This window comes from Catharus ustulatus, chromosome 21 (genome assembly GCF_009819885.2).
Source record: "Catharus ustulatus isolate bCatUst1 chromosome 21, bCatUst1.pri.v2, whole genome shotgun sequence".
Classification (NCBI taxonomy): Eukaryota; Metazoa; Chordata; class Aves; order Passeriformes; family Turdidae; genus Catharus; species Catharus ustulatus.
The window spans coordinates 9,514,281-9,542,141 of record NC_046241.1 but is presented as its reverse complement, the minus strand read 5'-3'; the positions used below and the strand labels follow the sequence as shown (position 1 = coordinate 9,542,141).

General features: G+C 42.4%; 1 protein-coding gene across 4 annotated transcripts in view; it reads left to right on the top strand.

Annotated features, from left to right (window-relative positions):
* The window catches only part of TTLL11 (tubulin tyrosine ligase like 11), a 42,513-nt gene extending 17,977 nt beyond the window's left edge, over positions 1 to 24,536 (top strand). For 3 of the 4 annotated variants that reach the window (XM_042779877.1, XM_042779876.1, XM_033077281.2), the window contains 6 exons: positions 1,312 to 1,887; positions 2,237 to 2,332; positions 2,851 to 2,969; positions 17,444 to 17,662; positions 19,485 to 19,600; positions 21,482 to 24,536. In XM_042779877.1, the coding sequence (XP_042635811.1) occupies positions 1,312 to 1,887; positions 2,237 to 2,332; positions 2,851 to 2,969; positions 17,444 to 17,662; positions 19,485 to 19,600; positions 21,482 to 21,774 (1,419 nt within the window). In that variant the 3' untranslated portion in view covers positions 21,775 to 24,536. The remainder of the gene's footprint in view (positions 1 to 1,311; positions 1,888 to 2,236; positions 2,333 to 2,850; positions 2,970 to 17,443; positions 17,663 to 19,484; positions 19,601 to 21,481) is intronic. The other variant, XM_042779878.1, reaches the window with a different exon arrangement.
* The last annotated feature ends 3,325 nt before the right edge of the window (positions 24,537 to 27,861 follow it).

Below are 27,861 nucleotides of genomic sequence, written 5' to 3'. Positions count from 1 at the left end.
TGAGAAAAATCCTAGTCTGGATAATGGATCTTGAATTTCTGCTGCAGCTGAAGGAAGGCTTTTAGCAGTGTGACTCTGAAATAAATAACTGGGCAGGGTGGAGCCAGAAGTCCTTGAGGCATTGGGAATGTCAGCTCTGATAGAGCTGGGCCTCTCCTGGGGGTCAGCAGCCTGATGTTACAGCAGAGGTTGCTGCTCTCACAATCATCTGACCATGCTCAGCCTTTTCCTGTGGGCTGATTTTTTCCTCTTTCATTCTCCAGGGCTGATGGTGGCAATGATGATTTGTTCTTTCTTTGTTAAATTTTGTCCTCAGGCTTCTAAAAGTCAATCTCCAGTTGTTGCTGGTAAACCACAGGGTAAAACCAGATCTCTGGCTGGGCTCAGCACGTGCCTGGCTGCAGGGAGGGGGAGAGCAGCTGCAGGGCTGGGGCCCTAAAATGTGGGAGTGCAAGAAAGGAGCAGTCAGTGCTGGGACATCCCTCTGTTTTGGAAGGAAGAGCTTTTGAGTGCTTTACTGTCCTGAATTCCATGAGTAGCTGATAAACCTGCTAGGCTGCATCCTGCATTTCTTCAGCTGCTTTCTTTGTTAGGGCTCCCCTTTCTTTCTCAATTTCATTTCTGATTAAGGCACCCCCATGTCTGCAGTTCTGACTTTTGCTGTACAAGTAATAAACTAGAATTTATTTAGGTAGTGGGAAATACTCATGTAACATGAAAGCTCTGATATTCAGCAGATGTGTCAGTGACACAGTTATAGCTGTACATGGTTCAGCATTCTCCAGTTTTAGTAACACTGGGTATCTGATGGTGAAATATTTTAGTGGTGGAAAAAGGTATTGTTAGTGACAAGTTTTTACTTCAGTTTTCCTCCTGGTAGCATTTGCATTCATACTTCAATGAATAAGGCACCATTCTTTAAGTTAAAGATTGTCATTAGTTGTTCAAAATGCAGCATGGAAGTTTAACTTTGCAGTTTCATATTCTTTCGTGACTACTAAAATGGATCTCACGAGATATTCCCCATTTCCTTCTGTAAACTGGAGCAGAACATTAAAAAGAAGTTCCTGAAATGATTTATACAATGGCTTGTTAAATAAAATGACCTTTTAGCTGTATTGGTAATTCCCTACTCATGCTTTTTTGTTTCTCCTTGTGCTTGTCAGCACTGTTAATTTTCTGCCTTTTCTGCATGGTGTGTACTACTCTGGTGATGTGATCATGCTATTTTTATTTATTTTTGTTTCCTGACCAGCCCTTCTTCCCTTCCCCAGTTAGTTTTCCCTCTCACTGTAATGCTTTTCCTTCCAGGTTCGTATGATGAAAGACAGCAATCCATCCTGGAAGCCCACGTTCATTGTAAAGCCTGATGGAGGCTGCCAGGGGGATGGAATCTACCTCATCAAAGACCCAAGTGACATCAGGCTGACAGGGAGCATCCAGATCCGGCCAGCTGTGGTCCAGGAATACATCTGCAAACCACTGCTCGTGGACAAAATGAAATTTGATATTCGTCTCTATGTCCTGCTGAAATCCTTAGAACCCTTGGAGATTTATATAGCCAAAGATGGACTTTCTAGGTTTTGTACAGAGCCCTATCAAGAACCCACTCTCAAAAATTTGCACCAGGTTTTTATGCACTTAACCAACTACTCACTAAATATCCACAGTGGGAATTTCATCCATTCTGACAGTGTAAACACTGGCAGCAAGAGGACTTTTTCAAGCATTCTGTGCAGACTGTCTTCCAGAGGAGCTGATGTCAAAAAGCTCTGGTCAGATATAATTTCATTGGTGATTAAAACAATTATTGCACTGACACCAGAACTGAAAGTTTACTACCAGTCTGACATACCAGCAGGAAAGCCTGGGCCAACTTGCTTCCAGGTAAGTTGGAATTTCTGCCAGGAATTACTTCTGGGCATAGATGAATTTTCTGGGTGTTTAATGCCTTTTCTAAAAGGTTTCTCTAGTTCTGGTGATGCTCACTGGTGGGAGCTCAGAGTGCATCACCCAAGTCAAACCTCAATCTCCTGAACTGTGTTACTGCCAGCCCTAAGCAGATACAGAGAATTTTCAATGGGTGTCATTTGTTAGGGACAATATTCACTCCAGATTCCATCTTCTATATGTTAGAAGTGAAGCTTTGCAGGTTCCTGACACAGTTTGGATCCTGGCAATTTTCAGACCCCCTCATTGTGGGTGAACTGCAGTAACATATTGCTTGTTATCACAGATTTTAGGGTTTGACATTCTCCTGATGAAAAACTTGAAGCCTGTGCTACTGGAAGTAAATGCAAACCCCAGCATGAGAATAGAACACGAGCAAGAGGTGAGAGTTGTCAATGTGATATTGGAATGAAATTGCTTAAGTTGGGTTTTCTGGGCTTTTTTCCTTGTTTGAAAGATGAAAGCTGTCTGCTAATATGAAACCTCCAAGGTTATCTATAATTTTCTGCTCTGAAATCACTGCTAATCTTATACATAGGAAATACGACTTATTGGAATTGTGAAAGCTCTCCATCATCTGTGTCATAAATGCATTTATTCATCATCTCCTGCAGTTGTTAATTGTGTTTAGGGGATTGTTAATAATCTTTTTTGTGTTTATATACATAATATAAATGGTAACATCGGCAACAATCTTTTTTTTAATATTTCAGTTTACTAGAGAAATTTGTTGTAACATCATACTGAAAATGTGAAGGTATTTGTGCATCCTCGAAGAAGCATTTTGTAATCCATCATTGTGTATTTAAAATATAGATGAAGTGCATGAAGTTTGAGCAAATGTGGAATAAATCACCCTTAGTTCTGTAGTGAATAATTGTGTCCCTCTGTGATGTAAAGCTTTCTCCTGGAGTGTTTGAAAATGTCCCAAGCCCTGTTGATGAAGAAGTGAAGGTTGCTGTCATCAGAGACACTCTGCGGCTGGTGGACCCTCAGAAAAAGAAGAGGAAAGACACTCAGTAAGTGTGTTGGTTCCCTTGGTTTTGTGTTAGTGCCTTGCAATAAACAGAAAAATTAGGTGTTTTTTTTCCCTGAGAAGGTCCACAAGCTGACAGCAAATCAGGATATGCCAGTTTCCCTGGAATATCTTAACTGGTTTAGTAACTCAGATTTATTTCTTTGTGTTTCTGTTTAAGGCCTCTTTTATTCAAAACAGTTGTGAGACATAAATTTGTATATTAATTTGCTTGAAAGTCACAAATTATTCTGAATGAATTGCCCCAATGAGCTGAAAAGCATGACTATTGTATTTAAAAATTGCTTCCTTAATCTGTGATAATAAACAGAGTTAAATCTATGATGTAGAAATGAGAAGAATTGCCTGCAGCAGCTTGCACAGGAATGCCTGTGGTGGGATCAGGCTGAGAGAAATCATATCTTCTTTCTTGATGAAACACTTCATTTTAAGCAGTTCTTTGAAGACATGAAAGGGTGATTTTTTTCTTTTTCATTTTTTCCCTAGAAACTCTTGCTTATAGGTCTGCCTCCATGCTGAAGTGTCCATTTTGCTCTTCTCTTGGCACTTAGTGGTAACCTGAAATGCTGTTCACATTCTGTAATGATTTCAAGTGCAAATTTGCTGTCCTTTTGTAGACAGAGGCCCATGAACAAGACATGACTGATAATACTAACAAGTTCTGTAGTCTTGCAATATTATTATGAGATCAGACTCTTCCTTCAAAGGCAGTGCCACACAGAGAGGGTGCTGTGGTCACTGTACAGAACGTTTTGCAAAGCAATTTATACTCTGTGTTGCTTGTACTTAACCTCTACCCTTAAAGATTACTTCAGTGCATGGAGCTGAAAAAGATCATTTTTTAACCTGTAATTATGTAACTAGTCATGGCGGTTTTTTCTACTCAAGTTATGTCAGGCATTCATTAACTTCATATTAGATATGGAAAAAAGGCAAATGATAATTACAAATAAATTGCTAGAGGATACCAGTGTGTGGGGAAGGCTCATTCAGCTGAGGATTCTTCTCTGATACATTTTGAGTGCTAAATAATTTCTAACAGGATTAGTTGGTGATGAGATAAACCACTGGCTCTTCTCAGCAAGAATTCATCAGTGGTGCAGCTTTTCTTCCAGGGTAATCTGGTTAACAGAGCATCTTGGAGATGAATATTTGTGCTGCACCATAAGTCAGCCTGCACAGGGCAGTGCCCTGGGAGCTGCTGGATGTGCAGGAACTCGAGTGACTTCTGCCCATCCTTCCCCTGACATTCACCCTTCTGCTTCCAGGTGCTTTTTATTGAACTGGGAACAGTGTCTGCAACTTCTTGAGCAAAACTTGGCCTATTTGCAGAAAAAAAAAATCTGAAAGAATTGCTGTTCTGACAGCTAACCAACAGCAAGCCTCACAGACTCAAATTTTGATGCTAATTAAGTAACAGGCATTAATCTCAGTAAGGTTTTAACAATATATATAATATAGAGTTTGAACACGCAGGGGAAATACTGAGAAGTCTGAGCTGCATCTCAGGTAAATATTCTGCTGTGGAAAATTTGATTTCATTCTAATTATCTCCCAGATTAAAATAAATGAGGCATCTAAATGAAAGTGAGTTTTAGAAGTCATCCTGAAGTACTTCATTATCAGGAAGGATTAATAGCTCAGAATTTTTTTTGGTTTAATTTTCCCTCATCTTCATGATATTTTGATATTTCTTGCCTCCTTCATATCATGTGATGTATAATATTGAAAAAAAGCAGCTGAATAAGATCAGTTTATCATTCCATACATATCTCTTAATTTTTCCAACACAACTCCAGTCTTTACATGCAGGGATTGCTGGTAATTACCTTGGCACTGCCAGCAATTAGTGATTGAAAATCTGCACTGATACATGTTCAAATCAATGCTTTCAAATATACATGGTGGCTTTTCTTCCACAGCAGAACTGATCTTTCCCTGGTTTTAAGTCACTTAATGTGGAACTCAAGTTTTGCTCATCATTAAGAAATTAAAACATTTAATAGAATATCATGGAAGGTGCTGATCTTTGCTCTGTTTGTGTGGCAGTGCTGTTCTCATGGATTTTAAGGCTTGGGTAGATGATGGCAATCATCCAGGCCATTGACATTCTGGAGCTAACCCAGTGATTTGTGTGACTGAAACTTGTCTGAAGCTCGTGTAGTAATTATTAAACTTGCTCTGGATTCACTCCATACAACAGAGGTGCTGTTCACAGCCTGCTGAAGGTGAGAGAAGGCTTCAGCTAAAGGAAATTTGCACAATTAAATGAATCGTCTAATGACACCGAACAACATGTAAAGTAAATCAACATTACTTATGTAAACAGCAGTTTAATTAAGATAATCACTGATGCAAATCATTGTGTATGTTGTGCCTCCAACAGAAAATCCATTTCAAAAGGCTTTGCAAACTTCTATTTTTCTGTGCCTAATTTGGAATCTTGATAGTAGTAAAAAGGTTTTAGTTTCACTGTTTGTTTAATTATTAGCAATTTATTCTGCCTCAAATTGCATTAGATTGGAGGAGCAAAAAGGAGTGTCAGTCTCATGTAAATGCTGTGTGTTCTCCACTGGATGTCAGATGTTTGGAGGTGTAAAGGCAAACTGGGAGCATCATTTGGATGTTACAGGAAGAACATTTATATCATCTCAAAATGCTAATGACCCGCTTTCCTGTCCTGTCAAAAATATTTATGCCCTAGTTATTAATGCTAATTAATCCAGCAATAAGGACTCCTTTGTATTTTGGTTGCTGTTGTTTACTTTGTGTCCTAGTGTGATCTCTTGCATTTCCATGCCTACACATTTCAGGACAGAAAAGAACCATTTTATTCTTTTGATAAAGAAATCACAGTGTTACAGCATGTGTGTCATTAGAAATACGAGTTGCTCATGGAGTAAAATCTGCTTTTTCCTTGCTGGAGATGATGGAGGTGCAGCCCCCTAAGTAAAATAATGACTTTTATTCAGCTCTGAAATAGCCATTGACAGAAGAAAGAATTGAAACACTTTGGAAATGAAATGTAATTTAATCTATGGCTGTTACAAAAACAATCAATTCCTTGTGCCCTCCAAACTGAATGCTTTTGGTTTATTACCTATCACACCCTTGCTGTTTCATTGCTAGTTTATCTTTTCTTGGGCACTATTCTCTGTGCATGCCACTGCAGTGCTTTTTTCCATTTAAAACCAGCCTTGAAATTTGTTTGTGATGTTCTGATTATTTTTTTTCTCTTCTTTTTAAAATATGTCAGGTACAATTCTCTTCTCTGGGTCCTGTGGCTTTAGCAAATGTCAAATATGATTAACTAATTTCCTGAGCAGGAAGAACCCCAATGTGGTTGCTCTCAAATTTTTGCAAGATCAGCATGCAAACATTGGCTAATGTCACTCTGTTCTGAGAGCACCCTGTAAATATTAATGTCTGTCAGACTGACTTTTTTATTTTATTCTTTTGGTGTTGGGAAGAAATTCAGTCAAAACAAGGTTTTGTATAACTTCCTACACAAAAGCTCTTCCTCTTTTCTTGCACAAAACAAGATGGTTCATTTTCTCCATTACACAGCTTTCATTCTTGAAATGATTCCTTTCCATGATAAAGGAAAAAGTGAATAATTCTAGAAGGAGAATGGGATCTGTATTTAATAAAAAACATGAATTAATTTCTGGTCATTCTTTTGTATGTTCCAAACACATTTTCCAAATTCTAATGCTGTTTTTAATTTCTTGATATTGAGGAGCAATTTTGTACTTTCTTAAGGAAAGTCAGGAAATCACCTGTTCAGCTGTATTCCATTTATTTTCCAGATATTTTTCTTCAGTTTCATAACCTCCCCTGATGTTAGAGTCATGTTTAATGGAAAAATGAGAATGCACTGTGCAGAGATGTCTCGAGAGTATGATTAGCCTAGATTTTGTTGATGATAAAGTCATTCTTGCCATTTATTACTGTGTTTATCTCACTATCAGCATTGTAAGGTTATGATTGTGTGACAGAGGTGGTTGAAGAGGGTCAGACTCAGTGCACAGACACATGGAGAGGCTGGATGGGGGAATGCTGGTGCTGCAGTTATCACTGATCAGAAAATAATGACTGTTCTTCAGGCTGCCTGTAATGCATCTCAGTTTCTGCTGCTGTGAGCAACTGTATTATGTTCCTCAGGGATTCATTACTCAGGGTTGTCAGTGCCTCTTGCTTTATATGGAGTGAGTTTAGTGCCTGTCAAAACAAGCATGTAATAAAGCCAGCTCTGGAAGTGTCACTGTTTGGGTTGCCATTTGCTGATTGACTTTTGGGCTGGCTGCTGGAGCTTTTGGTTGATTCCTGCATCCCTTTGCCTTTGAGTCTGCTCAGGTTTGCAGCTATTCAAATGCCTTTCCCCTTCACTGCAAGCCTTGCTTCTGCCTGAGACTGCATAAACTCAAATGTGGGGATTTCTGGAGACTGATCTTTCTCCTCTGGTTCATTTTGGAGGCTGACACAATTCTTTCCTCCATCAGTCAGAATGAGCCAGCGCTCATATTGGGGCTCATTCTGCCAAAGCCCTTTGGAAGCACATTGAATTAGCCCCTTTCTCTTTCCTAGAGGCCTTTCTGCTTTAGTCCTTCATCAGGCAATCTGCCAGCTCCACTATCAATCCCTGCCTGTTACATCAGCCTGGGCAGCTTTTGATGAGTTAGACACTGAGGGAGACTTTTAAATGTGATGTTTGTCAATGTTCCTTCAGTTCAGATTATTGAAATGTTAACTTGGTTTTTCTGTTGTTGAGAGTATTTATTTCTACTGCTATTTCTCATCCTGCTCTAGAAGAACTTGTCTCAATGACCCTCTTCAGTTTTGTGAAGCAGATGTTGTGGTATCTTGATCCTTGCTCTCTGTTCTTGCTTTTCCAATTATTTTTCTGCTGCATCCTTAAGAGCATTTAAGCTTTCTCCTATTGATTAGGACAGGCCCTATTGGAAATTCTGTGGACAGTGTGAGGTGTCCCTCCATGAAGGGAAGGATTTGGTAGTGCTTGACTGACAGAATAGTTCTACATTGATTTTAAGACCCACTTATGTTGTACTACAACAACAGAAAATACTGAGTGCAGAACATTTGGCAAATAATTTGAATGTGCTGTGGCAGAAGTCCCAACACAGAAAAGATAATTAAATCTGATGATAGATTTTTAAATTTCTAAGTAGCCATAATCTGAAATATAATCTGCAATGTTTTAATTGACTAAAAATGGGTAATAATGTGTAATAATACTTCTTTAAAAATAGCTAAAACCAAATCCCTTGCACAGATACAGATTAATTTATGGTTATTCCTATTTTAGCCTTCACCACTGCAATGAGTGCTGTTATTCACAGCCCAGTTTTGCAAGCAGGTCTGTGTTTGCTCACACATTGTATTCCAAAAACTCACATCTTGACTGGACAGGCTGTACTTTAACTTGCACATAAAGAGTGAATTCAGGCTTATCCTGAATCTCTTGCAATGACCCCATATTGAGGGACAGCTGGAAGTGCTTACAATGTACTAAGCAAGTGAGCTGATGACAGCTCCAGCTCATTTGGAAATTTTAATGGACAAGAACTGATCTGGGTTGCAGGATTTGAAAAGGTTTCATTTTCAGCACTGTGGAATTAATTGGCCCAAAGCTGTGGTGTGCTTTAGCAGTAATTGGTGTGTGCAGTGCCCCTGGCTCTGGGGTGAGCCCAGCTCTGGGTCTGTGCTGTCACACTGGCAATGGAGACTGCTTTGGCCAATTAGACCTGAATCACAGTGTTTTGAGATGCAGCTAATCTAATTAGTTTTTTATTGACATGTCTTTTCTTTGCTTTTTCTCTCTTGTGAGCAGTGGAAGGAAGGAGATAAACTGAGGAATGTGACCTGTCACCAGTGTCTCCATAAAACCTGAACTTTCCAAACATTTGAATATATCAAAACATGCTGCAGCAATTACATCTCTTAGGTATTCACACCATATTACATTTTAAGTTGATCATTAAGAAGGGTTTTTTTGCTTTTTTCCTGTCTTACAATGATTTTTACATAAAAAGAAAGCCTTTGTGGTAAAACACAGAGAAAAGGAAAAATATGGCACTTCCCTTGAGTTTTTGTAGTGCAGCCACAGGAGTTGCTGTAACCTCCAAGGTTTGCCCAACAAGAAGAGAGGTCAGGAATAAAGGGGTGGCTGCTTCATCTCTGTCCACATGGCATCAAAATGAACATGGAGGCAGCAGGTCTGAATCTTTGGATTCAGTTATTTGATTAGAAGCTGTCAGTGAGTGTTGATGGCAGGAGAGCCTGGTTTCAGGTTTAGCTGCAGTTTGTGTCCCAGCATTTCCCACTGGGGCCACAGGAGCAGCAGCCATCAGCTCTGCCTCCTTCCCAAAGTGCATCTGGGAGCTGCTCTGCTCTCTGCTCCTGTTTGACTGAATTCTAACAGAGTAAGCTGCTTTGTGTTGCTTTGCTTTGTTTTTTAAACCATGAAGTCAGCAGGACTTAGAGCATCCCTGGGAGCTGTGTTGCATGCAGATGTTTGCTGTATCCAGGCGATGCTGACGGGCAGCTGCAGCTAAAACCAGTGAAAATTCAGGTTAAATCTGGTCAGAAATGGATTGGATACAAACCAGTAGCAATTCTGACCTTACTCATCAAGTACTGAAGTGTTTACTGAAGTGTTTGGTGGAGTCAGCCTTCTGCTGGAAGGGACCTTAAAGATTATCTCACCCCCTATAATTTCCCCTTCAGTTTTCAATACAAGAAAGCTGTTGTAGTTTGAAGTTAAAACTCTTAAAGGCAACATCTTTGTGTGCCTTCCCTGTCCAGGGGGATTCACTGAATTTCTGTGTTCATACAGAGAAGGACATTAATAGTTAGGTTTGAGTGCAAAGTGTTTTTTCCTGACACTTCAATATGTTAATCATTTGAGCTGTGTTTCTGCTATCAGCAAAATCATCTTCACCTCTAGGTAACCTGGAGCTTGCTAACATCATCTAGTTTTTGGGTGGTATCTTACTGCAGGAGCTGTGATTCAGCTGCACTCTTGACTGTAGAGTTTTTTCCTGGCTTTTGTATATGCACAATTTCCATTACTAGTCTGCAGTTAAATGCTTCTTGAATGAAATTTGATTTTCAGAATATTAGCTTAATTGCCTTGTCTAAAATGAAGGATATATGTGTATTTAATTTGACATTTTTTCCCTTTCACCTTCTTGAATGTTTGTGCTGTACAGGAGCAACTGCCTTTAAATCAATTTTCCCAGTTGCTCTGTAATGTAAACTCCAATAACTTCTAATTTTCTGTAATCTCTCTTGTACTGAATTGCTTCCCACCAGATAGTTTTCATAGCATAAGTGTACAGGTGTGTACTACAAACAGAAATTGTAGTGACATCATATTTATGTCTGGATGTACAGCAGGGCTATGTGTATATGGTATAAAAATACCTTATTTCTTATTTTGTACAATCTCTACATTATGTGTAACTAAAACTACAACCAGCTGTGGTAGTTTTGCATAAATGATCTGGGGGGGGCCTGAATGCTTTATTTGGTCTCCAGTTCCTCATGTGACTCCTGAGTTTCATACTTTGTGTTCTCTCAGCAATGGCACAAGCCATGAACAAATTGATTTCCAAAAATCAGATTTCATGCAGCCTGGAAGATGTCAGAACCAATCGATGAGCCAAGGGCAGGCTGAGGTGCCTCACCTCACTGAGGAGAGAAACAAATCACTCCTTGAGTGGGGCCTGGGCCACATCACACACTTGTCACAGATCCCAGAGAAATGGAATCAGTGAGTGTGCACACACAGGTGATATCCCTGAGCACCAGGGCAAAGTTCTTACGTGCAGGTGCCATGTAAGAGTTAGAATTTGGAATAACATGGATATAAGTGACAGCTGGAAATACCTACTTTTTTTTTTCTTTGACAGTACTGTGATTTCTTGAGATGAAGTTGACAATTTTATCGGCAAGATGTTTACATTTCAAGATTTTTTTCCCTGTTATAATTATGTGATAAATGCAAACATTTATTTTTGCTAATATTTGGTTTTAAATAGACATGGAATGAGAAGTGAAGGAAAGATGGAGACTACTTCACAGATTTTTTTTGCAGCAGATTTATTATTCTCATTAGCTTCAGGCCCTCAGAAAGTTGCATGTCTCAGGCACTGCACATAATGAGTGAATATTGGATCATAAACATATTTGAGACCTGTTTGCTTATTGCCCTGTTCATACCCAAATAATGGTGAGGGAGTGCAAAGCAGGCTTGTAAGGGACAGCAATATTAAGTGCTTGGATTTTGGTTTGACTTAAGCAGAGGCATTGAGCAGAAAAATAACATTTTCCCTCTTACAGATATCCTTCAGGTGTCAGTTCTGCAGAATCCTGGTTTTATTACATCAATCACAAGCAGCTTAAGGCTTCCAAAAACATAGTCACAGACAGATGTTGAGCCTGTCTGGGGATTAGAAATATCCTCTTCCATTAAGTATAAATTAACTTAATCACCAGGTATGAAAGATAAGCAGCATAAACATCATTCCCTGAAGCTTTCATTAAAATTAAAATTCTATTTAAAACTAGGCTCGTACTTTCTATGACTTGATCCCCCTTCAAAGAGATTATATCTGCTGTAAATTTTTACAGTGACAGAGTGACAGAAATTAATGTATTGGGGGCAGTGATGTTCTCTATAATTTAACTTCTGCTGCAAGTCATCTTTCAGCAAGAGAGATGATTGGCTTATTTTTAAGTAATAATTGGTCTCTAGTCTCTGAAACACTGAGAAAGCAATAAAACTCCCCAGCACCCAGTTGCCACGAAATGAAAGCCTGAAGTCACATGACTTAATAGCAGTGGAATCATCAGGAGTGTTATTTTGTGTATGAGAACTCACCTGCTTTAATAGGAGGATTAGGGCTGATAAATGCAATTGCACTGCTGCTTTCTGCCCCCTTGGATGACAAGGCAAAGCTCCTCTTCTGTCCCAGCACAAGCACAACTGCTTTCGAAGAATAATTTCCACATGGGAAGAAATATCCTTTTTTTTTTTTTTTGGCTTTTTTTTGTTTCTTTTCTACTGTAAGACACTTGGTGGTCTAATTTCAGTGTATTCCCAGCCTTTACAGCTGGTTTGCCTGTGCACTATCCTGCATTATTATTTTTCAGAAGAAACAAAAGAAACTCTGGAGAAATAATGAGGCACATAAGTACCTTGAAAGCAAATAGTGAACACAAATAAATCTACTAGGAATAATAACAGCTACCACCACAGAAAATAAAGTATTGGGGACTGTATTTAATGATCTTTGTTCTGTAATAATTTTTGCTACAGTGGAACAAAGTGTTTGGATGCAGAATTTGCATTGCTTATCCATTATTTCATTACAGTAATGCCATATTTTCTGCTGCACTCATAGTTGACAGGTAATAACATAAGCATTCACTGCTTGTGTTACACTGAGTAATAAATTTGTAGTGAATACAGAATGATACCACCATTATTCTTAAGAGGAGAAAGTTGGAAGTAAGGAATCTCAGTTAATAATTAGGAAATAACTGGGTGTTTTCAGCACCTGGGACTCCTCAGATGCATTTCTCCTGTAATTATTTAAACTATGAATTAGGGAGGGCTACAGAAATCAAACTACAGCTCTAGACTTTCCTGCATATGAAATGAAAATGTCAGTAATGTTCTCATCCATGGCTTGGTGTCCCTGGTGTGGAGCAGAGCAGGATCCGTGCCAAGTTTCTACATCTTGGAAACACTCATTAACACTGTGTGAAGGCAGCAAACTTTCCAGTCTTCTGTTTCCTGCCAAAAGCTATTTAATCTTTAATGAGAAGTGTTTATTTTTATAATAAATCCATCAATCTGAAGAGGCAGTGAACCATCCTTGTCAGGAAGGGGACTGATGGCTGTGGCAAAGCAAGAGCGCTCCAGGGACGGGAACGAGCGCCCGGAACGGGCGGTGCTGCGGGTGAGGGCTGCTGTGATGGCTGCTGACAGGCTGCAGGGGCTTGGGCTTCACTTTTCCAACTGTCTCATCAATTATTCTGGTTTTCTTAAGCAAATGGCAAAGCTATGGAGTACATTTTATCCATGGATTCGCCTAAAGTGTGTTCTCCAGCTCCCCGAAACAAGCAGTGTGCTCCACGTCTCTCACCCTTCACAGGGACACCATGTCAGCCCTGGAAGCTGCAGGAGAAGTTTAAAATCTAAGTGAGGTGATTTACCCAATTTATTTATTTAACTGAGATACAGAGTTGGGTTTTTTTTCTCTCAGAGAAAGATGGAAATTCTGCTTTCAGCATTTTCTGCTTCCCAGAGACAGGACAGCTGCTGTGTCTTCAAAATGTATTTGGTGTGATCAGAAGTTTGTTGTCTGCCAACACCGTGGTGATTATCAGTCCTTATGTTTAATCTGGTTGATTCTGCTCTTTGAAATGTGGACTCTTTACTGGGTTTGCTTTGCCTGCCTCAAAGCATTCTCCAAAGTGTTGAATAAACTCTATGTAATAGCCATAATTTTTCTAACATAATGTCAAAAAATTCTTACTCTGTGGGTTTAACATTCTTCTAATACTTCTATTTTTGTGCAACTATATTATTATTTTGATAGGTGGAAATTCATCTGCTATTGATATTTTTTTACTTTGCCAGAGGGTGAAGAGAGGATGAATATTCATTTTCTTCATGACACTCAGATTGGCCAGAAGAAAACAAAAGCTGATTACTCACACAACATGCAGGCAAACCATGAAACTGCTTGCTCTGACATCCTGGGAGTGCTGCAAGTCTCTGTGTTAATAAAAGTAATGGGATTAGTTCATAAAAGCAAATTCATGAATGGTTGATAATGCAGAGACACTGCTGTGGCTTGGCCTTAGTTTCCTAAATGATTTATTTCTGTGAATGAGCACACAAATATATTTCCTTCCTACATGCTCCAGGTACAAACTCTTACCTGTTCTTTGGGAGGTCCATATTCTGTGGTGATAAATGGGTGGAGAGATAGATTTGTCATGCAAAATATTCTCTGCTTTTAACTATGTTAACATAGTCCTTGCTTGGAGAATAGAGGCTCAGCTGAGGGAATAATTATAGCTTCAGAATCCAGAACATAATATTTTCTTTTATTAGGTAAGCAGTTGTAAGCTGATACTGAAATTGCTTAATTTATACTTCTAGCAATGCCCTAAATGTAAAATACCTCAAGTAAGCATTCTTAGAAATATTAATGTTGTGATTCTTACCCCATTTTACTCTGAATTTGACAGCTAAATTTTATATACAAGTGTACAAAATGCTGCAAATTTTGAAGCCTTTAATTAGTAGTTGCAAATTTGTTTGTCCCTTAGCAACTTGTATTTGCATAAAGATTAAGGCTGGTCAGAAAGAAAGAAATAAAACATAGATGGAAGAAACATTAATAAATTAGTAATCATGTATAAAAGATAAGTAGTCTTAGATGTCATTTCCATAAGCTTTATTAAAATTTAAATTTTTTTTAAAGCTGCACCACAGTTGATCATTTCTAAAGAGTGATCTGTCATAAGCTGCAGAATTAGAGAAACTAATGTATTGAGGTCAGACATTAGTATGTAAATGAAGCTTTGCTTTTTTCTATGTGGCAACAGAAGCATTACCTTATATTTGACCTTTCATTCATTTGCCTGACTCAGCTGTGTCACTCAAAACAATTAATTCCAAGGAGCAGCTTTAAAGAGTGGGGCTCAGCTTTCTTCTCCTCCCTGGCCTGTTGGGAATCCTGTGGGACAGGAGCTGATGGAGGGGAGCTGGGCAGGGTTCTGTGGGAGTTCCTGCTCCCTTCCCACAGCCCCTCTGCAGCACCTCAGTGAGCCCAGGGCTCTCAGGGCCAAGTCCTGGCACAGGGTGCCCAGAGCAGCTGTGGGTGCCCAGAGCAGCTGTGGCTGTCCCTGGATCCCTGGCAGTGTCCCAGGCCAGGCTGGATGGGGCTGGGAGCACCTGGGACAGTGGAGGGTGTCCCTGCCCATGGAAGGAGCTGGAAGGGCTTTAAGGTCCCTTCCACCCAAACCATTCCATGGTTCTGTGACAGGTGAGATTACAAAAATGGAAACTTTTGTATTTTCCGGTTGACTGCTGAGCTAAAGGTAGACATGAAAATCCCCCTCACATTCTCACTGCTGCTGGACTTGGAGCTGCATTTCTGCTCTTTGTAGCTTCTTCCTCCTGCACTCTTGACATCATCTCTCTGCTCGTTTTTTTCCTCCTTTTTCTTTCCTTCTGCTCTGAGGAAGCTGCTGATGCTGGTCTTTGGCTGGGTGACCCTTGGGGAGTTCAGCCCCTGCGGGTGTGGCACTGGCAGATGGCAGCAAAGGCCAGAGAACAAGAAATGGGGCATTGCAGGGAGAGCAGCTTGGCTGAGTGCTGAGGCAAAAAATGGGCTGTGCACCCTTTCCCTGGAAAATATGCAATCAGTAAAATTCTGTATTACAGGCACTGCACTTGGCTGTATGGACCTTCCCAGGCAGTTTGTCTTAATTCCAAAGTGAGGAATAATACAGAAAATAAACTTTTATTGAGGTAGTGTCTGTGGTAGCAGTGGAGAATTGTACCCTGAGTAGAGTCAGTGTAAATCAGGGAAGGTGAGTGCAGAATAGGCAGTCTGTGGATCAGTTCATGGTGCAGACACAGGCAAGCCCTTGTGCAGGTTTGCTTTGGAAAGTCTCAGTTTTATTAGAAGTGCAAAAGATATCTTTCACTGTAGTTCAAATAGTATGATCATATTAATTGGGCTCTAGTGTTTTCAAAAAGGTAAAGTAAGGAAATCTTCTGGGGGAGCTAAAGAATGAAAACAAATCATTAAACTGAATAAAAGTACTAACCTGCAAAAGCAAGCTAAGAAGTATATTTCCTTTTTTTTCATTTTTACCAAATGGAAGTACAACATTTTGCAATAAAGACTAAATTAAGTTTTCTTGTTCTGATGTAAATATTTTACAGACTTTCCCAATGTATAAGTGGAAAGGAATGAGACATGCAGTAGCATATAAAAACCCACTGGTTTTAATTTTAAAATACTTTTCTAATAAGAGGTATGTATTTCAGAGCTCTCTAAGTAAAAGTTTGAAATGGGGTGCTGGTTCTGAGTTTTATCCATGACCTCAAAGACAGCTGTAGGCTTTTCTCTGTAGAAAGGAGGGGAAGCAGGAAATTCTAGGTGGTAATTAAGAGCTTCTGCTTTACTGCATTCAAGAATATCTTTTCTTTGACCAAAATACTTTTTTTTTTTTTTTTTATGACCCTAAACCAAACCAGAGATACTTTAATAATTTGTGTCCATTCCCCCTCAGGCAAGGAGACAGAATCTTCTGTGGCTCCCAGCAGTGAGGATGTGTCCAGAGCCCTGGTTCTGGTTTGGGTGTTCTCTCTGTGACATTTCTCATTGCTGTGCAGGATGGAGGTGGAAAAATGAAAGGCTGAAAAAAAACCTCTTTTAAAGTACTCTGCCAGAAATTGCAGGGGCTGCTGTTCAGCAGGGAGGAGGGGTGGTTGTGAAGGAGCTGCAGGTTTGCAGAGGAGCAGATGCTGTTCCCAGATGTTGTTCCCAGATGCTGTTCCCAGATGCTGTTCCCAGGCCCTGTTTCAGGGGTTGGGGGGATGGACAAGGCTCCAGCCTTGCTCTGAGGGCACTGGGCCAGAATTCAGGGCTCTGAGCTGATCCCTTTAATAGGCCCTTCAGTGTTTGCTGTAAAAAGTGAAATATCCTCAACTCTTTATATTTTTTAAACTACAAACATTAATGATGAATGAATAATGTACAATCCAAAATGCTGTTAAATTTAGAATGAGAAAGGGTTGGGGCTTCCAGGCATCATTAAAGTGAGAGTTGTGTTACAAACAGTACAACCTCCTCTCTTCTGAGTACAAGGTTTCACATTTGGTCAGGGTCTGGTTCAACTGGCTGAAGATTTGAATTTTTAAATTCATTAACAGACCTTTCAAGATTAAAAATAGAAGCCTGTGCTTGTTTCTTGGCTCTGCATACTCTTGCTCTTTTGGCAGGTGTTCACCAGCAGTGACACCACCATCCCATCTTACAAGAGAAAGAACAAAATGAATAACTTTAGGCTTTACTTAACTAATGACAAAAATAACATTATTTTTCTACTTTGCTATCTGCAGCAAAGAGAAACATTATCAAAGCACTACCTAAGGTTGTTATTTATTTTTAAAGACATTTAGTGATCACATTAATAGATACTCAACCTCAGTGAATGTAAGTGTGGATGCAAAAGAACGTTAATTATTTTAACATTTCGCAGCAACAGTCTTAGAAGGCCAGGTGTGAACTGCAGTGTGACAGTGCCACCCAAAGAGCAGTGGCTTGGGGTCCCCATGGGAGGTGTCCCCAGACAGGGGACGAGCTCTGAGCTCCTTCCCTCTGTGATTCCCTGCTGCAGGTGCCCGAGCGCGGAGGCGGCGAGCGAGGAGCCGCCGGAGGCTGCCCCCGGCGCCGAGGCCGCCCTGCCCTCGCTGTGCCTCAAGCAGGTGTTCCCCAAGTACGCCAAGCAGTTCAGCTACCTGCGCCTCGTGGACAGGGTGGCCGCCCTCTTCATCCGCTTCCTGGGGGTCAGAGGCACCACCAAGCTGGGGCCAACGGGATTCCGCACCTTCATAAGGTCAGTGCAGCCTGCAGGCTCTGGGGTGCCTTCAGCCTGGAGCCACTGTTCTGGTACAAAGCAGAGATATTTCATCAGTCCAGGCTGCTGGAACACCTGCGAGTCTGTGGCTGGGAGGAAGCTGGGTCTTTATTTGACAGCAGATCAGTGATACTTCAGATACAATTTGCCATCTTCGTCAACGTGTCGCGTTCCCAGTAAACGGTGGAAATATCATTGTGGGGAAGTGACAGCTGAAATTGGGTCACTTGATGTGATTCTGTCAGTTGTGGGGGCAGTGCTGCCCCAGGCTGCAGGAAGGATTCCCAAATGCCAGGTCCTGATGCACCGTGCAGGGAGGATTTGCATTGTGAAATTGCACCTTGCAATGTCAAAGAACTCAATTTATTTTTTCCCATACTTTTTATTTAGGAGGGGTTTTTTTCATTGTTTTTATGGCTATATCTGTTCTAGTCATGGTACAAATATCTCATTTTCTGTCTTTCATTGACTATGACAAAAGAAATGAGCAGCAGCAGCAGATGTACTCTTAAAACACAGATCCTGTTTCTATGCAGATGCATTTAGCATTCAGGAATGAATATAAAACGACTTGGTTTATACAAATTACAATATATGGATAATGTTTGAAGGCATCTGCTCTATCCACAGACCAGCACAGGATTGCATCCAGTTCTATATTTTTTGTAGTTTAATCCAGCCTTATTTTGGCACTTGTCAGAGGAACACAGAATAAATGCCAACACTTTCTTTTAAGAATATTCAGATAAATTGCCATAAACCAATGAAATAGCATTTGCAGTTTCTTAATGCATGTTAAATTAAACTTTTTTATGCTGGCAGATATTTTTGTTTATTTTCTCCCAGAGCATCTATAGCAGCTATAAGGCCCTTTTTTGAAGAGCTGTCATTGCTGTTCATTTCAGAAGGGAGGTCAGGTTTCTGTGTGTGGTATCACTTCTCAGAAATAAAATGGTACACCAGTGAGATTTCATGTGTGGGCAAGTGCTTGCAAAGACTGTCCACCCAAATTCTGGCTCATCAAAATCTGTTCTCATTTAATGTTTTCTTCATTTTAAAAAAGTAGCTAAAAGGGAAACACTGACTGTGTCTCTAGTCCTAGCTTGGATGCTGCCTTGCTTCAGTTATCCAAGTTTGGGGTAAGCTTTTTTTGGGTTTTTTGTTTCTTTTCTGGTGAGAAGTTTTGGCCAGCTCTTTGGCAGGTGCAGTGGTGGCAGCCAGGCTGCAGACATCTGGAAATCCTGGACACAGGGCCTGTTCCCATCCATGATCAACACTGCACTGGGAACCCAGACCAGCTCCACATCCCCACATCCAGAGCTGCTTTCCCTGCTGGGTTCAGGCACAGAGAAGCCAGGCTGTGCCTGGAAGCTTCCTCCAGCCCTTTCCAAACAGGATCAGTCAGACAAATAAAAGGGTATTTCTCTGTGCAAACTCTGCCTCCTGCAGATAGTCTGTGCAGATTTGTGGTGGGTTTTGCAGTGGACCAATTAATTCCATTCTCTTACAGCCTCAGAGTACTGGCAATATCCTGGGAGAAAGCTCTGTGTAACAGTCAGGTCATATTTTTAATTGAAATATTCTGGGTTTGGGCCTGTTCTATTCAGATAGGAGCACTTAATGAATGCTGCTTTGTTTGCTCTCTGCTGTGTGTGATTTATTACACTGAGCACATTACAGGGGGTCTGTACACATCACATGGGTAAACTCTTCTCCTGCAAGTTGCCCTTGCAGAATTTTTCCTAACTTGGGAGTTTGGATGTAATGAGAATATCTTCTTTATTTTGTTTCTTTTTAACAGAAACTGCAAACTGAGTAACAGCAATTTTTCAATGGCTGCTGTAGATATCCTATATATTGATATCACAAGGAGGTGGAACAGCATGGGCATTGACCACAAGGATTCAGGTAACTCAGGTTTGTATTCAAAAATTATGAAATATTACTTTTGGGGTTATTTTTTTCAATTTTAGTTGCTCAGGTACACCTCAAACATTCGATAGAAATGGGAAGAAGCCATGTACACCTGAGACACACACACACACAACCAATTCTTTTAGTGCTGTGACAGTTACCCTTCAGGGCAGCATTACTTTAGGTAGGTGAAGGTCACCTCAGTTTCACAACTACATGAAATGTGAGTATTTGCATTTAGCTTTTCAGGATGGGTATAAATTACTTAGTGGTTGGCTGGTAGAATTTCACCAGGAAGAATAACAGACATGCAAGTGAATCTTCAGGCTTTCAAAAATTAAGAGATTTGTGTATGGTGTCAATGAACCAGATGCTTTTTAGGTGTTAAAACACAAACTATCCACCTGTTTCTGTGGGTTTATGTTTGGCCCACTCCCAGCTGTAACCAAGACAAGCGTGATTCTGTTGTTCTGAAACAGCTTCTAACTTTTTTCATAATATGCTTCACATGAGTGTCACTTCTGGGGAGAAAGTGTGTGTGTGCTACCAGAGGTGCTCTCCCTGCCTGCAGCTCACTGTGACTGATAAAACAATTTACTGAGCTGGCAGCTGCTGCTTTCAGATAACTCAACAATTCCTTTGCAAGCTGTTTTACAGCCAAGATCGTAAACGACCCCAGCTGCAGCCTTGGTTGAGAGAAATTATACTTTAGAATGTAATTGTCATATTTTGAAAAGGTGCCTTTCCTACTGCATCAATAAGCCAACACACTTAAAAACCCCAAACCTTTCAATATCTCATCCTAAAATAATCTTCTTAAGTGTATGTTCAAACTGGGAGAGCTTGTGGCTTTCTATACAACCAATTGGGGTCTGGCTTCTTAATTAAGAATTTGAGTAGGTATTACTTCAAGGTTTTAAATACAATAATTAGTGTTAATACTCAACTCCTCTTCTCTTTGGCTCTGGTAATGTGCTGTTAGTGAGATGTGATGGAACAGCAGTTGAAGAATTCCCCTGCACATGGGGCTTCTCCAGGGGACTTTTGTGTGGGAATGGGCAGAGCAGTTGTATTGTAGCAGAGACATTTTTTGGCACTCCACTCTACAGCTGTTTGTTTTTCATTCAGTTGAAATAACTATTGTGGAGTTGCTGGGTATGACTGAAAAAATGGCCTCTTCACTTTCAAAAGGGTTTGTACCTGGTACAGGCTGTGCAGGAGGGAAATAGTGCTTCAAATAAACTCACATCTTGCTAAGGTGATACTTGGTAATGGGGTTACCTTCATAGTGCTACAGACTGAAATAACACACTGGTGTGAACTTGTGGGTCAGATCCATCTCTAAAAACACAGGGTTGAAAAGACCCCATTCAGCTGCCGACATGAACTTGTTTTTCTCTCCAGCTGGATTGTTTTCCTTGATGCTCACTTACTTGATGCTTACTGTGTCTCATTTGGTTTCAACTTAGTAATTTTGGCAGCAGAAATCAAGGCTAATACTACATCAATGTAATGGTGTTATACCCTAAAATGGGTTCTTGCTGTACACTTTGCCTCTGGGTTCCAGGCTGAGGTCTGCAAAGCCAGAAGCTCCTCAGTGATAGAAAATGTCACTCATCTGTAACCCAGCCTGGGCTTACCCTGCCCTGAAACACCCAATGAGTGTGACACAAATAAAACCTTGGCTTTTGGCCTTTGAAGGACAGACAATCTCTTTGCTTTCTGAGCATTCCAGGTGGCTGCCATTTAAATGAAAAGATGTGAACGAACACAATTGTGTTCACCCCCATCACACACACATTTGGCCTTGCTGCCACGAGCAACAAGAGATAGTATTATCCCTAAGGAATCTCCCAGTGTCCTGTGAGCACCTTTTCCCTGCAGGAATGTGTCTGCAAGCCTTTGTGGAAGCCTTCTTCTGCCTGGCCCAGAAGAAATACAAGTCGCGGCCGCTGCACGAGCAGGTGGCGTCGCTGGTGGAGCTGTGCGAGTGCCGCCTGGCTGCCCTGCACGGCAAGCGGCTGCTGTGGGGCTGCGGGCTGGGCCAGCGCCACGGGGCCCTGCCAGCCACGGCCACCGCGCCCAGCCCGCCCCGGCCCCGCCACCAGCAGGTGTTCGGGCTGCAGAAACCACCGCAGCTCCGGGCGCTCGTGTGCCGGGACGCAGCCGGGAGTTAATCCCCAGCCAGGTACGTGCGCTGCTGGGGAGAGACTGGCGCTGGAATCCCTTCATTTCACAGTGACAACTATTTATTTCAGCTGCATTTTTTATTTATGTTTTTGAAAAAGTCTGCTGCGACCTCATGTTTTCAAATAATGACCCTGGCAATGACTATTTCTTCACCTCTGTGTGGGATTTACGGTGCACATCCCATGATAAACTGTGCAGTCATCCTGAGTGCATGGAAGAGAAGGACCAAGCCACAGGGGATGATAACCAGCATCATGGGATTGGCTGCACTGACTGAGCACACTCGTGTCACAGGAGTTACATTGCTTTGTATGCACAGGACATGTCACAGAAACCAAGGAAGGAACTGCAGTCACAAATACCAGACTGGAAAACTGAAATCTGGAGTTACACTTGTGGTCACACTTCAGGCCTTGACTCTCTTCTTTCCATGGCTTGGACTGTACATGTTGGAATCAATACAGATTTGGTCAATGTCTGTGTACTTATTTTTTAAAGTCAGTCTTAAAGCACTGAAATGATATTTTGGCTTCTACTTCTTTGTACATGTCTTTGCCATGACAAGTACTGTTAGTTTTTTAAAGAAGAACTAAAACTCTTTATCCTTTTGCTTCCACAGAACCAATAAGCTCACACTTATTCACAGAAAAATATTTACTTTCTTAAGTAAAATTTGGTGAATCAAGTGATGGTTTTGTCTTCAGGGATTCAGCACTGCTTCTGCAGAAAGCTATACAGAGGCCTAAGAGGTCACTTAAATTCCAGTGGAACCAACACTTTCACTGACTTTAGCCTAAACTGTGTTCTAGGTTTCCTTATGTTTTGTCTTTTACAGGTCCTTCTGGGACCTGCAGTAACACCTAGAGCAGATCTTTTTTTGTGTCTTTGCACATATTCTTCCTTTTTTCCCTTAAATAACAGTGTAACTGTATGGATTGTGTCAAAACTGGGCTGTGCTGCTGGAGCAGTACAGAGGGAAATGAACCATGACATCCATGGTCACACACTTCTTGTGGGGGCTAAGCACAACTTGAGACTGGCTGGAAGGACAGGAATAACTTGGAACTTCAGGGATGTTGAATGAAATTCTTTGTGGTCTGCAGTTTATGATGATAATGAATGGCTACATCTGACTTGATTTTCCTCCTTAGTTCTACTCTTTAATGTTCATGACTTGGCTTATGTTTTAGTGTCCTCCATGCTATCAGAAATGGCAAAGCTGTAAGGTGGGCACTGAGCTTTGGGTTGGAGAACATTCCCTGAGCTCCATGTCAGAGTGTTCCAGTGGCTGTGTCACTGAGGGGGAGGCCACCTGTTTCATGTCAGGGACTAAATGCACACACAGTATCCAGTGAGTTTTCACTTCAGGGAATTTTTGTAGAGGTTTTTTCCTGATTTCAGTTTTAAGCAGCATGTGTTTTTCCCAAGTGGCAATAGCAGCATGGCAATGCAATGCAGGAGTCAGGCTGAGCCCACACAAAACTAGTCCCCAGCATGTGTTAATCTCAGATGTGGGCATCCCTTCTCCTTACCTTTTTCTGTAACACAAATAAAATAGTAGTAGATGATCTTTTTAGTTCAATGGCCAGACTCTTTGAAATTTTATGTATTGTACATAAGAGGACAATTGTAGACTAACTAATGCCACTGCCCTCAGCCTTGTTGAAATGTCATAAAGATTATTGCAGTATGAAGATAAAATGCAGAACTCCAAAGTCTGGCACCTGTCAGAACAAATGAAGCTGAAAGGGTCATTTTTTTTCACACTTTCATTGTAATATATTTGAAGACATTCACAGGTTGAAAAATGGTTACTTCTCCTTTTGTGACATCTGACATTTGTCTTGCGATTGGCAGTGTGTTACTGGAAAATAGCTTACAGTTCCTCTCATCTCATGATTGATGTCCTGTAAAGACAGAGTTACAGAGGAGTCGGATTTGAAATGCTGTGACTGCGAATGCCTTCCTTGCACCTTTGAAGCAGTACAATGTGTGGCCTAAAATATCCCGGTTTTGCAATTGTGTAACTTACCCCGATATCAATGGAATAAATTAACTATTGTATATTGAACACTGAAAAGATCTCTCCCTCTATGGGAGACCTTTATACTCTCTGGATCTAAAAGAGGTTTTTATAGCTTGTGCATCCACAGGCTGATGCTGCACGCCCTATTCATCTCCCACTTCAAATATGAAGGGTCCCTTGTAGAATAGTCAAAATATTCAATTATCTGCCTCTAGTAATCCAGTGTTCATGTATTTATATAATTGGAAAATTGAATGCCATATTATTCTCGGGGTGGGGGGGTGGTGGGGAGGGAATAAACCAGGAATGTACTTTAGAGATTTAACAGCAGTCACATTTCTCTTCCCTCCTGTCTAATTCAATTTCCTCTGCATATTATTTAGCATCCAATTTCATAGAGCCTTTAAGTTAGTAGTCTGTGCCCATGCAAATGACCAGAGACACTTTATCCAGGATATGAATGCTAATGCACTGATAATCTGTTAATCCTGAGGTACCTCTCTAGATAAAGAAACAATACAGGAAAGGCATTGGATTTTTAACAGCACTTTTGTATATATTCTCTTCAGAGAATACCACAGCACTGCACTCATGATTCTATTTATGACATGTATGATATGAATATTGTATACCAGTGCAATCTTTCTTGTTATCAGACACACCGGATCTGGTATTCCTGTCTGGGTAGAAATCAGAATAAAACAACATCTAAGGAAAATCTGAGGCGAGTCCAGAATTTCAACCCTCTTCCCTGCAGGCTTGTATGCAGCCTGGATGTGCCCAGACTTGCTTAGAGATTCCTTGCTGCATTTTGTGTTGTTTCTCTGGATGAGGCTGTCGCAGGTAAGTCACCCACAATGTGCTGGGGACGCTCCTTGTCCTCTGTGCGAGTCCTGCAGAACCTTCGGGAACTGTGCACAGTCCCACAGCGATGCTGTGGCCATTTCGTTAAAAGGGAGGGCGGGCAGGTGTCGCTTATTGCGGTTAATGAGGAGCGGGGCACCCGGGGCACCTGTACCCGGCCGGTGCCCTCAGCGGGCCCCGAGCGGGCCGGGCTCTGCGGGCTGTGCCCTCCGGGGCCGGAGTTGGAGCCCTGCCCTCAGGAGGGATCGTCCGGCTCCAGCCCGAGCTCGACAGGGTATGTGTGCTTCCCCCTTTGCTGGGTGCTGGGCGGGGATTTTGGGGCTGAGCGGGTGTGGCTCCTGCACTAATTTATGTGGGAGTGCCCAGGGCCCGGCCAGCCCCGCTCTGCTCCGCCCTTCGATTTCACGGAGCAGAACCGTGAGGTGGCTCCTGGGGCCGATCCTCCCCATGGAGCCCTCATGGGCTTTCCGGAGAGCCCCGCGCAGGAAAATGTCCCGGGCGGATCCTTCCAGAACCTTCCTGGCGGGGAGGGGCCTAGGCCGGCGGGTTGTCAGCGCACACCCACCCGGGTGAAGCGCGGCCTTTCCGTAGCAGTGTCCAGGGTTTCTCCGCATTGTGCCGGACTGAGCCCTGTCCGTGGCCCGTGGAGATGAGTGTGAAGGCGCGAAGTGCTGTGCTTGTTCCACCTCCTGTCTCTGTCATTGCAGAGGTTGGCTGGAGCAGGGAGCGCTGCATGGCGTAGCTCTGTGTAGGGGACTCTCAACACACTCTTGTCTCATGGGCAAGGACACTTTCTACTACCCCAGGTTGCCCCAAGCCCTGTCCAGCCTGGCCTTGGACACTTCAGGGATCCAGGGGCAGCCACAGTTTCTCTGGGCACCCTGTGCCAGGCCCTCTCCACCCTCCCAGGGAAGGAAGGATTTGCTCTGCTTTCTCAGAGGCCCTGCTCCCTCTGCAGACACCTGGCTGTGCCTCACAGGGGTTCAGCAGCTCCTTGCTGTCCACCTGAGCAAGAGCAAACTGCTCCAAGCACAAGCTGAGCACTTGATTTTCTTACATACTAACCCTCCTCCTTGGAGCTGCCCCTCCTTTGGCCACGCTGGTGGGCACTGCTGCCACACCTCAGCCTGAGAGAGCACACTGGGTCTGTCCTTGGCCCGCTGCAGATGTCCTGGGTGGATGAGAGGTGGGGTTTGGGCTCCAGATTCCTGCTGAAATATCAGCAGTGAGGTGTCTACATCTGCCTGGCTACGCTCGACTTGTCTCTGCCCTCTGGTTGTTCCTCCATAAGGGGAAATTGATAAAGTATTTATTTTTCTCTGGCTATTTCCATCTGTACTGCCTTGAGAGCATCCTCTGGCTCGCTTGGTTTGTTCCAGCAGGATGAGGTCCCGAGCCTCCCGCTATCCCTTCCCCAACCGCACGCAGCCCAGCTCATGCTTTTCTCCCAGATTATTTCTGCCTTACTTACCTTCACTTCACCTTAAGCACACACACAAAAAATCATCAGCGCTACCCAGATAAATCCATCTGGTCTCTGTCTCAGCCTCATTTAACCTCCCATTGAAGAGATTGTATCACATGGTATTCAGCTGGAACCTATTACCTTGCATGCCCAAGCATATCACATTGAATTACCCTGGCCCACAGGCCTGCGGTGTTTGCTAATAGCTAATGGCTGCTCTTAACTTAGAGGTGATTTATTGGAGCGCGTTTCTGTCGGCAGTGCAGCGGGGGGGAGTGGCGGTGTGTTAAGCAGAGCTCAGCGAGGGAGCGCCGGCGGGATGGCTGAAGGCAGCCTGGCTTCACACCTCCGCCAGCTGCTGACGCTTCCCGCTATTCCTGTTCCTCGCTATTCCCGTTCCTCGCCGCTGTCCCAGGTGCAGCAAGTGCCAGGGACTGGGAGTGAGAGATGTGGGAGGGCACAGTGCTCTGTGCCTGCTGTCACCATCCTGAGTGCCAGCGAGCCTGTGGCACATCCTGCACTCAGAAATGGGACAGTGTCCCCACACCCTGTCCCTGCCCTCTGCCTCAGCTGCCTCTGGGGGACACGAATGCTTTTTGCAGGTCTGATGGCAGAATTAAGTTCACTGGTGTCATTGCTGAATTTACTGCAGGTGTAGTGTGAAAGTTGCAGTATGAAATTGCAGTAAAAGACAAACTTGAAAGCCTGTTACGGTGATGTGATTTTCCCTCTTCCTTTGCCTCATCAGTGGAAATACAAAAGCCCTTCTGCAGGTCAGGTTCAGATACACTGGTGAACAGTAGGAGAAGGGAGAATGCGAGTTTGGGAGGCAAACCCAGCTCCCTGATTTGTGGTTTGCTGAGTCTTGAGCCTCATGTCTGTCCTCCCATCAGCCCAGGTCCCGCAGCAGACGGCTCTCCTGGCTCAGGGGGTGAGGAGGGACCGTGGCTTCCAGGAGGAAGAGTAGTTAATGACTATAATAAATCAAAGTCAATCAACTTGGGAGCTCTGTTATTCAGGCTTCATTCCTTGATGATGCAACACAAAAATCAAATGGTTGAGGTTATTCAATTATGGCTTATACTACCAGTGGGGAAATCTGATCATGTATGGGGGCTGCATCAATATTATTTATGTGTTGAGGGGCTGTGCTGGCTGCCAGGTGGGAAATGGCAGAAATCCTACACGTGTCCAAGTCCTTCTCTCTCTTCTGTCACCTTACTTAATAACCAAGAAACACAATCCACTGTCTGTCTAAGATCAATAATAGCACAGGGCACATTGTAACAAGCTGGGAAACATTTTTCCAGAGTGTCTGAGGACACTGCAGGCGCTGAGGTGATGGTGGGAAGGAGGTGCTGCCCGGCATGGGACACAAACCATCTCCATCCTGGCCTGGCTGTGGGCGGCACTGCCGGCCCTTGCTGCAGGATGCAGAAGAGTGTGGGCAGTCAATAGACACGGATAAAATAAAGTTGTGAACAGCAGCAGGAGCTAAAATAGCAACATCAATAGCAGTTTCCAGATAATGATCTAATTAGCACAAACAACAAGTTTCCACTAATGACTCTTGTTCTTCCAGCTCCTTCCTTTCTGCTCGCCTGTCATTATTGACTCTCTGGCTGGGAGCGGCTGCGCTCCCGTCTCTGGGGCCAAGGCTTTGGAGGTTTGTTTACTGCCTGGCTTTGAATTACTTCTCCAGAGGATGTTTGCTCAGGA